Here is an 11,071-nt window from a genome sequence, read left to right as displayed (position 1 = left end):
CCTTTAGAAACCAGCCAGTGTGGTGCTGCAGGTCTCCTGCCATGTGGCATGGTGGCAGCAGTGAATACTTGTCACACTTGTAGATGAGCTGCATCCCTCCTTCCTCATGCTTCTAACAGAATTCTGGAGAATGAAGCAGAAAGAGGGAAGCATGTAGCCTTTGCCAAGCTTGGAAGCTCTCCTTGCCTGAATTGTCATTGGTGTAATAGGACATCAAAAGCCTACAATGAAGACAACAGGTTATTCTCTGATTTTAGAGATGATGTAGCAGAAACTGCCAAGAGTTAGTCCTTTGTGTGCCTTTGTGTGTAAGGTGAGAAAAAAAGTCTGGAAGAGGAGCTTTATTTAGAAGCAGCATATATGGGGCTTGCAGACTTTTTGGTACTGGGATCTTTTGTAGTGATAGGTCTTAAAAGGAAAGTTAATATCTTTTATTTTAAACAAATTTCTTCCAAATTCTTAAGACTGACTGCACCTGATGAATGGAGACAATGAACCACACAGTAGAGGACACATTACTTTGTGATTACTGGTTAGAGGCGAACAACACAAACTCCTCAGGAAAAATATAACTGATTAATTATATACAGGACTAAATTCTGCCAAGCAGAATTTCAGAATAAATTTGTAGAGGACATCATAGAAAATTTTCAACCTTTAACATTCCTGAGTTAGCACATTGCAAAGACTTGAGCTCAACTTTCACTCAGAATTGCTACCACTTATCTATCAACAATAAAGATAAATACTTCAGAGACGCTGAGTTGTGATGAATATGACATTAGACTGGTCAAGGCAAATAGTTCTCAATTAATGAAAGTTCCAGTGTAAGCAGTGGGAAATCTGCAGGGAAAATGCTTGCAAGATCAAGATCAATCTTTGGGCTTCAAATCAGATTAAGGAAGATATGAAGTTGCTTTAGGCACTGAAAGGATAAGAACTCAGAACCTATACTTAAATACTCATCTTGAATAGTGACCCTCATTTTTTTTAGGTTTAAAATAGGAGGACAAAACTGTATTGATGAAATTCACTTTGGAAAAGAAAAAAAAAAAAGGGAAGAAAAAACACAAAACCGCAACAGACAATTTAAAAGAATATTAAGGGCTAGATCTTTCCTGTTTTACATGGAGAAACACTTTACTTCACATGGAGTCCAAGAGAAATTGATATGTCAATTTGCAGAATAGATGAGCGATTCATTTCATCTAATTTTAGCCACAGAAATGCTACATGTCAAGTCTAAGCTAATCATCCAGACTGCCTTACGAAAAGAGACAGGAACCTCCATAGGGCAATGTATTCCACTTACCTTTAAAACTTATCTTAGGATAGATGAATTACCCTCTGGAAACACCTATCTCTTTCTGCTGAACATTAGGAAAGCCAGACGACTATCTCGGATTGATAGGTTTAGTTGATCAGTGCACCGTATTTGTGAAGCACTTTTAATGCACTTTAGGAAAGAAAAATATTTCCAGATACTTGATGGATAAACCTGAAGCATTATTTATTTGATAATTTATTTTTATGGGTCCAAATGTATATTCAGGGAATCAGAGAGGAGTTTGGTACTCAACCTTCCATGTATTCTTAAAATGAGCATGTCACTAAGACTGAAAAGGCATATTAGATGCTCACATTTACAGAAGCACAATAGCGTTCTTATGGCAGTTCAAAATCATACACATGCTTGTAAAGATACAAAAAAGACACACAAACTTCCAAAAACATTTAGCCACTTACCACCCAAGGTTTTCAGTCATAAATACCTGTTAGATATGAACATTTTACTGGGTGCTAAACTACCATTGGAATTTATTTTAAAGATTTTTGAAAATCTGGACTGTTCAAGTCATGTATTGCATAAACACCTAAGTCTATTTTGTCTGCTTACGTATTCTCTAACACCAAAGTAATTGAATGATTTATGAAAGTCAGCCGTAAGTTTTGACATCACGGAGACTAATAAAACACGACTTCCTACAAAGTGTCTTGTGACTGATTGACCTTGATGTCCAACTGAAACATTTATAAATCTGTGGAAATCTAATTATTTAATTAATTAGTGTCCTCTACTTCCGTCACATTGACTTCAAATATACCAAAAATGTTCAAAGGTTTTTGAGGGAACACAAAGATATAGGCATGCACAGGAAGTGGGGTTCTGTGATCCTTGCCTCCCACAAAAACAATGCTACAAAGAAAAAGCTCTGCTAAGCCTGCAGACTTTGAGCCATTAAACCTAATGCTGACAACCACAATTAAAAACAATGAACATACAGTAAACACATCTTAAACAGGTCTTTTCACCTCTCTTTACACTTTACAGGTAAAGTTTATAACAGAAAAGAATACAGCTCCAGGAATATTTCAGGGCATACACGTGGAAATGTAAAAGCAAAAATGTGACCACCTGCAGAAGTGGTCTCTTCTGGGATTCCTACAAATAATGACATTATTTACCTCTTTCTGTAGCAGTTATGTCAACCTATCCAATAGTAAAAGACGAAATTCACCAGAAGGCAAATAAAAGTAAACACATGGGTATATATATATATCCCATTGGGGAAAAAAAATATATATTTTTTTTCACACACTAAGTCAGCAAAGACTCTTCTAAGTGTAAAGGCAGTTTAAATGACATCTTTCTTATCTGTCCTCTTACATCTGCAGAAATACTGTTCTTGACCATATAAACCAAAGAAAGCAGATGTCAAGTTCAAATGACCTTAGAAGTGTCTGATACAAGGGTGTCCAAATCCTTTCCAAGAACCACTCTTGTGGGAGTATCTTTAAAGAGGGCTTCATTGCAGCATATGGGTAACAGAGTACATGAAAAGTGTCCTCACTCAGCTTCCCTGCATAGGACATTTTCAGGTACTAAAGCCATCTCTGAGGTACACAGCATCATAACCCCACAGCCTGCTCCTCTGCTCATTTAAGACAATGGCAAATCTTACACCCACAGGTCTTAAATGAACAAAGCTTTTCTCAGCATTTCTTAGACTGAGCACTAAAACCAATCACCGGTGATCCATGGGGTATCATTCTGTGTCCTTTACAAATAGACATAACAGGTAATATCTGGCAACAAAAATCCCCAAAGTAGAATTGTGTGAGAGTAACTGATATGAAAGTGATGGATGGCCACTGAGCTGTATGGGAAAGCTTCTCAGTATCCACTGTGTCTGTATCTTATTGTCATAACTGGGGCCTATAGATTTATCTCAATTGCAATCTCAGTTGTAGCAAACTCATAAAGTGTTACACTAATAGGCAAGATGGAATTTTGATAGAAAGGGCATGAGAAGGCAACAAACCTCTGGGCAAGTGTCAGCATTAAGAACAGACCATGAGATCCAAGGACTGTTAGGCTCTTCACTAACAAACCAGAATAAACATTAGAAATCCGTGCACTGAAAGAATGATATCAGAAATGAGGCTAAAGAATGAATAAAATAAATTCCAGTCACTCTCCCTTTATCTCCCATTTTCTCTCTCTCTCTCTCTCTCTCTCTCTTTTTTTTTTTTTTTTTTTAATGTTTTGAGGCTTCATAAGAAGGATTTAAGATTCCTGGAGCAATCCACTAATCTTTTGGCAAAGGCCAGTGAGTCAGTTGTGGTCTAGAAGCTCTGCCCTTTCCTAGTGAGCTCTGATCCTTAGGACATCTAGACAAGCACAGCCACAAGGTTTTTTGATTTTTACCAGTGAACAACCAAAATACTATCTGACGTGCATGTGATTTTTTTCCATTTTCCCTTCTGCCCTCCTGACTATCTGCTTTTATTTTTCTTCCCTTTGCCCAGCACTCTCTCAATTTCACAGTGATTCTGAGCCACACTACACTTCACAGCACTGGCAAAACAGACTGCGGCAGCTCCTGCAGAGAAGGAAAGCAACTTGCCTGATGGTGTCTCAAGCCGTAAAATAATCGAAAATAAAGAGAGGTGGTTGTGAGGAACAGATTGCAGTAGATGTTGACTACAACTGTGGGTACCACATTAGAGTGCCTGTTTGTGACTGTTAGAGCCATTTACACTGAGAATATGTTCTGCTCTTTCTGCTGTGGGTTTTCTTTGACAAATTCGGGAAAGCTTTCCATTATTCATGCTTGTCCACTCAAGATTCAGTGATAGGACAAACTTATTTGGACCTTATTTATGAAGGAGGGAGGGGTAAAATTTTAACCAATTTCTTCAGCCTGAAAGAGAGATTTTAATAAACATTGCATTAAATTATTTTGCCTGTGCATTCTGATTTCAAGTTCAAATTCTTTATATTTTTTCTTTCATCCTATATAGATTTGCCATGGGACTAAATTGACTAAGGTCTCTGTATGCAAACTCAGAAGCTATTTAAATGCTAAATTTTGGATGTAGTAGGGTCAAATTCATTCTTGGCATATTTCTGTTATCTTTAGTGGAGTTATATTACAGATAGGGTAATTCAGTCTAAATGAAAAAAATATTATCATATCCTCTTGCTTCTGAATTCAAACAAATTCAACCATCAAATAGGAAACTGGTCCGCATTATACATAAAAAAAAAAAAAGCCCTCAGCTTTCAGTAGTTATTCAGTTCAATGCTCTTCAAAAATAAAGTATTTATTTATATACCTTCAGTACACCCCTCAAACTCTGAAGTTCTTGTAAGCACATGTATTTCTCTATACCATTTCATATTAGAACAGTCATAAGTATTTAAAGAAAGCAATCATCAGACAAGTTTCATTTTTACTAACTCATGAAATCACTAATAACTTTCATACTGGCTTGTGGGGTGTAAATGATAGCAGAGTAGGACAAGAAGAGTTCTAAAAATTGCAGAAAGTAAAGGTTCAAGTTATCTGGTAGTACATCCCTACTTGGCTCCACAGACTTTGCTGCCAGACAGCTTTGCTGCATACACAGTTTGAAATATAACCCTCTAGAAAATGGAATCAGCAAAAAATCAGATTACAGATAGATGCTGATGAATACCTCTTCCATAATCAGGTAACAACTAGATGGGTTATTATGCCAAAAATATACAAATTCACAAAAACATACCCATGAACACATTTCAGAACATTTTGTTACTTTCTTTTATGACTCCAGATGGACAACGCAGAATAAATAAAAACTGGATGAAAAATGATGGCCTCACTGTTTAAATAGGAGAGTTAATTAACCAAAAGTGACTGTTGATCATTCAAAGTTCCGAATGAAAAGTCTGCACAACTATCTGCAGAAAATAGAATCTAAATATAAGATTACTGACATATCTTCTGTGATCTCAAAGCTTTAGGAAGGTTTTTACACTTTTTTTTTTTTTTAATCATATGACAGCAAGCATGCTTTTGAATAAAAATTACTGTAGTTCAAGATAATACCTATTCAACAAGATATCTATTCACTACCTCTAGAAGAAATCCAGGTTTAAAAGAGAGATTGTAACCAGCTGTTTTTCCCGAATTATAAAAAGCACAAGTGGAGATTAACTTTGGTAAGTGCTCACGGCAAGATTTGTTTTGAGTCTTTAAGTAAATTACATTTAAAATATCATTCAGTTTTTCATTTAAAACCCGGGAATGCTAACTAAACTAACAACCACTTTTTAGAGATATTTAATTGTACTTCACATGGTCAAATAATTAAGGACTTAATGTTGTAATACAGTTTATTTTCAACTTAAACCATGAACCTATTATCTGTTCACTCAGAAAGAAAATAGAATAGACAAAAGCGCTCCACCAGCTCTTCTATACATTAGAAACCACAGCACTTACACTAGTTTTGTATCTTAATTATCAGAGATATCATTAGCTTCGTAGACTGGGACACTTCTCTTTTATTGCTGCTGTAATTTTATTTGTCAGGCACTGGCATTCGTTGCAGGATAAACCGCTGTGCATTTTAAAATTTTGCCTTTAGTGACTTGCTTCATTAAATCTCTTTCTTTTTCCTACTTATAAAATTAAAAGTGGTTAGAGCTTGCATGAATTTGTGACGAGACTTTGTGGAGGTCAGTCACAGCGCAGCATTGGAGAGTAGGGACAGAAGCAGTCTCAGAGTAGTGCGTTTTGGCAAGACCAAGCTCTTCCCCTCAGGCCTATTTTTAGGATACAAACTGTGGAGCTCATGAAGAAATATTAAGTAAAGTGCTCCTTTCTGTCTCTGCCTCGGAAAAAAGCACAGGACCAATTATACTGGTATAATAATTGCCCACTGGAAATAAAATTGTTCAAATTATATCCTCCGTCTATAATCAAGGGATGTAGAAAAAGATAAAAGATGAAAAAATACTAGAGGAAAGTAGTAAGAACTATGGAAACTCTGTAAAAGATGCCAATTCACCTCTACTGCCACCTCCAAATACGGTCTGTGAAATAGAGTCCCAGGAGAGAGACCATTTCAAGTCAGTTTTTCTTTTTCTGTGACCAGATGACACATGAAGGTAGGACAAACTTTGTTAACATAACTTCCTCCATGTTTCACACAGGGACATTTTCCATGAGATCAGAAGACAAATCAAACTTGCCTCTATGTTCATGATTCGTGAAGAAGGCTGCCTACAATGAATAAATCCCATCCATCCACGTATGAAAGGTACTGTCTTCTAGGGTAAGAACTATTCATATAATTTCTCTAAACCCTTGAAGAGATTAACTCCTGAGCTTAGGGTTCCACAATGGTGCCTCAACCTCATTTGTGTGCTAATTATGGCTTTAGCTTTCAGTTTATCCACGTTTAATATAAGCAAAGAAACTTGCAGGCAGTTTACCAAATTATCTTACTGGCTTCAGTCTTCTTAAATACATATATAGATGTATAAATCTAAATTAAGGTATGTGAATACCCAAAGAAAGGAAAAGAGTTATGAATCAAAAAATTCTTCTACTTGACTACATTATGAACATGGCCAAAGTTCAGGGCCCTAAAAGAACTCTAATACAGATAAGATAAATATAAAATTTCTAAGTTTCCATAGGCTGAGGAAAATAAAGGAAAATTAATGCTGACTGATCTCTTTCTCTACTCAAAACCTCTTGTTTTCATATCAGGTAGCTGGTGCAGCTTTTTTTTTTTTTTTTTAGTCTCACTGGATGCATTTTGTCTCATTGAGGATCATCTATCTGTACCATTTTTTTTTGTGTATGTGGTGCGTTTTTTTTTTTTTGTTTTGTTTTTTTCTCAGTAAAGGGTAAGCCCACAATCTATCATTGCACATTACTTCCTTACGACTTCCAGCCTAATTTTTCCCCAATTTCTTCTTTGCCCACCTATAAAAAAACAACCCTTACTCCATTAACCTCAACTATGATCTTTACCATTCAAATTTTCTCTCTTGCTCTAAAATTAGAACTTTGTTAAAACTCTTGTAATCCTGTGAAACAAGACAACAAACATACAAAAAAAAAATACAACATTTTAGGCTGTTTTTGTTTCAGATGATTCAAGAATGATGTCTGAATGCAATGGACACATACTGCAAGTAAGCCTGAAACCTCAGATTATGGAGAGAAATAATGGAAGCATATTCTCCGGCCTCCTTATCTAATCTATGCAGTTGTTGTGTGACTGAGGCATTTAATCATTGAGAAGGTCCCTTTATTTTGCAAAATACCTAATAAAGTAAGTACACAAAACTGCATAGGCTGACAGTTTGTATGACTGTTAAACCTGATCCTAGACTAGTCAATCTTGTCTGTGACATGAAACTTTTTACATCATGTTTTGGTCATTTGTCCATAGTGTAAAACATTATATTTGTGCAATGTGAATCGGTCAACCTTAATATCAGCATTTGTGACCAAGAAAAGAATCTGGTGTTTGCTGTAATTCCATCTTTTCCTAAAAGAGCAAGAAATTTATATTAGCATAAGTTTAAAAATGGACGGTTAACCTGTAAGTAAAATTTCTACTCAGAAGCACAAATTTATATAGATATTTTTTTCTAGTGGTATTGAGATAATGTACTTAAAACATTTATTGGCCACATTGGCACAAACATTTTTGCTTTTGGTTTCTTATTAAATCTTGAATACTTGAATACAATTCACTTGCTTAGGATAAACCTAAGTCTTGTCACAGTAAGAAGTTATTATCTCAGTGCGTTCTGGTGCAGCTTCCTGTTATATGACAAACAATTTCTATTCATAAATATCAGATTTTTATCAGTTATACACAGAACTCAATTTCCATAAACCAGACACAAAACATATGTACATACCTATATATAAAACAGGTATGTAATTAAGTCTGTGTATGATGTGTAATGTTGAGATACCTGAAGGGTCTTCTCTGATATTTGCAACATCTCTGCCCTAGGATATGTAGAGGACTCTCTGGAACCACTACATTTGATGTATTCATTCATGTGAGAAGTAGAGGCTGTATAGTTGTTGTAAGGTTATGATACTAAAGTAGACACAGTATGGTCTGTTAAGTAGTGCACCTTTGCATTGCAATTTTCTCCTCCATGAATATGTGCTCAGTGCAGCTGGTCATCCATGCAAGATCAGCCAACCAGCTGCTTCTCACACCTGGGACCAAAAAATGAGAAAAAGGCTACTCTGCTCAACTAAAAATGCAAGAGAAAGGACTGTATTATGGAAATCAGTTGTTCACTCAGTGTTTGACATTTAAATATGCCACTTTCACCTGTACAAGCTTGGCAGCTTCCTGGACCATTGCAATTCCTGGTTACAGATTCTCAGAAAAATCCAGGCACCACATGGAAGAACATGGGTGAGTCAGCCGGAGGATTTTTTTCTATCACTAGGCCTCTGGTGTCAGATAATACTAAAAATAAAGGCATTGGCCCATGAATGCATTAAGCAATCCCATGATACCTCTAAAAATCATCTTGATTCCCGGCTAAAGCATGGTCCTTTCCTCTCCAAAATACCTGTGTGTAGGGAGCTACTGGTGTATTCCATATCTATCAGTACATATATTTCTCCTGGGAATAGGTGGTATTTTGGATATGGGAAAATAATTCCAGGGAAGCTACATCTTATGCCAGGTGAAGCAGAACACCACAATCTTCTTGTTTGGAGGATTCTTTACCATTTTCTACTCTGTAGGTATGCTGTCTATCTAAAGATAACATAACAAACAGCTAAATAAAGTGCTAGGATAACAAACAAATAGCAAACATTATATAAAAATGATGGAAGGCCTAGTGCATGAAATTTACTCCAGGGTAAATTTACCCTTGAGTATCAGAGCTAGCTATTTGTTCAATAAAACATAATTCATCTAATGTGTTTCTCGCTTTCACTTGTCAGCCAGGACTGTTACTGGTCACCTGAGCGATGAATAGCTGATTCAGTGAACCCTGTCTGACATCCTGGAAGACTTGTATGGCTTAGATGGCAGATAGGGCAAAGATGCCCCATGTGTCCCCATGGCCCCCAGAAGTATACTGTTGGCAAGGGCCAGTGTACAGCTATCTAAAGAAAAGTACACCAGAAATTTATGACTTGCTCAAGATCTCCTGTCTGGCATTGGAGATTAAGAGCTACCTGCTGCTCTAAATGCTACTGCTGTAGATCGAGGGTAGTCAAGACCGTTTGGCCTCATATTTCTGCTGGGACTTTTTGAAATGGGCTAAAGTATGTAATCTACTCCTATCAAAAGCTAACACTAGAGGATTGCTGAATTCTGTGTTGCTAAATCCACACAATATTAGTCATTACAGAAAGATATGAGACACATTGTTCTGAGAATAATGAATGTTGACATTTTCCTTTTTTTATCTATATGGTCTTTTCATTCCAGAAGCATTGTCTCTTTTTCTGTCTCTAAGCTTTCCTTCATCTTGTGATCAGCATTTTGTCCTTCCAGTGATCACAGCTGTCCAAAACAGTGCAAAAACAGACACAAAAAAGCAACAGAACATGGATGAAAAACAGAATGTTCTCTGTGTCCTGATGTACTTGTTAAGCAGTAGAGATTCACAGAAGAAAAGTTTATTGTTGCATTCGTTAAATATAACCCAGGGCTGTTTGTGCATACTCTCCTTGAAAGACAAAAGCAAGCCAAGAAGGAAGGAAAGGACTCTTCTTTCTTTCAAGCACCCTTCAGAATAAAAAGAATTGCTCCTGCTATTTCTCTAATGAACTGATGACTTCATTATACAGATCTGGTAATCATGTAGATGTTGAAAGGTAGCTATGTCTATTTTTATCTCCTTTGCCAATCTAATGGACCAAAAAAAACTAAAATGTCTAAGCGGCTGACAAACTCAGTGCTGGATGTTTTTTCCAGAAGAATAAGTACATATAGCAGAATATGGTATGTCTAACTGGTCAAATATAAGCTGTCTCGAATATCAGAATGAGCATCACTATACCTACTGGTGCATTTTGCCTGGGTGAATGAGGCCTGCAGCACAGAAGAGTGCACTAGTACAGGCAAAAGGCCATGCTCATATAGCTTTATTCCTTTTCCAGTACTTGCATTTACAAAGCCATTTCTACAACGAATTGCTTGGGGGCACAATCTCCAGAAATCCTCACTTCAGGTTTACTTAGGTGTAGCAGAAATATTTGCAAGGATTAACCCCTAACACTCAAAAGAACGGCATGCTAAGCAACTACTTTCATCTCTAGTGTATGCAATTGTATGAGCTTGATTTTCTTTCCCTTTACTTTGATTTTATACAGATTTATTTGAGTTGTCATAAGGAATCAGACCAATTACCCGTCTAATCCAGTATCACATCTTTGACAGAGGCCACCACCCCACACTTCAAATGAAGGTGAAAGGAACACTTCATTTGACAATTGTAAAACAATCAACCCATAGGCAAAAAAACATTAGTTAATGGTTTGACCTAAACTCAGAAATCTATTGGGTTTTATCCCTTCTAAAAGAACATGCTTTAACTGATATGGCTGTGGGTGTTCTTCACATTCACATGTATCTCTTGTTTATTCTTAAAATACTTTCAAACTCTTGAGTTTTGATTTATTCAATGACTGAATTAAACATTATGCAAAGGAAAGGAAAAAAATAAACACTTTGTCATTCAATATTAGTGACTTATTTTCAATTTTAGTGACTATTATCTTTGTTTGGT

General features: G+C 36.3%; 1 protein-coding gene across 14 annotated transcripts in view; it reads right to left on the bottom strand.

The window, feature by feature from the left end:
* Positions 1–11,071, bottom strand: part of MAGI2 (membrane associated guanylate kinase, WW and PDZ domain containing 2) — a 771,534-nt gene that overhangs the window by 448,520 nt on the left and 311,943 nt on the right. The window contains exon 3 of one of the 14 annotated variants that reach the window (XM_066990182.1): positions 2–123. The exons of the other annotated variants lie outside the window; for them this stretch is intronic. Within the exon in view, the coding sequence (XP_066846283.1) occupies positions 2–50 (49 nt within the window). The 5' untranslated portion in view covers positions 51–123. The remainder of the gene's footprint in view (position 1; positions 124–11,071) is intronic. 14 annotated transcript variants of the gene reach the window in all.

The sequence above is a fragment of the Anser cygnoides genome, chromosome 1, assembly GCF_040182565.1.
Source record: "Anser cygnoides isolate HZ-2024a breed goose chromosome 1, Taihu_goose_T2T_genome, whole genome shotgun sequence".
NCBI classification, from domain to species: domain Eukaryota; kingdom Metazoa; phylum Chordata; class Aves; order Anseriformes; family Anatidae; genus Anser; species Anser cygnoides.
This window is presented reverse-complemented; position numbering and strand designations above follow the sequence as displayed.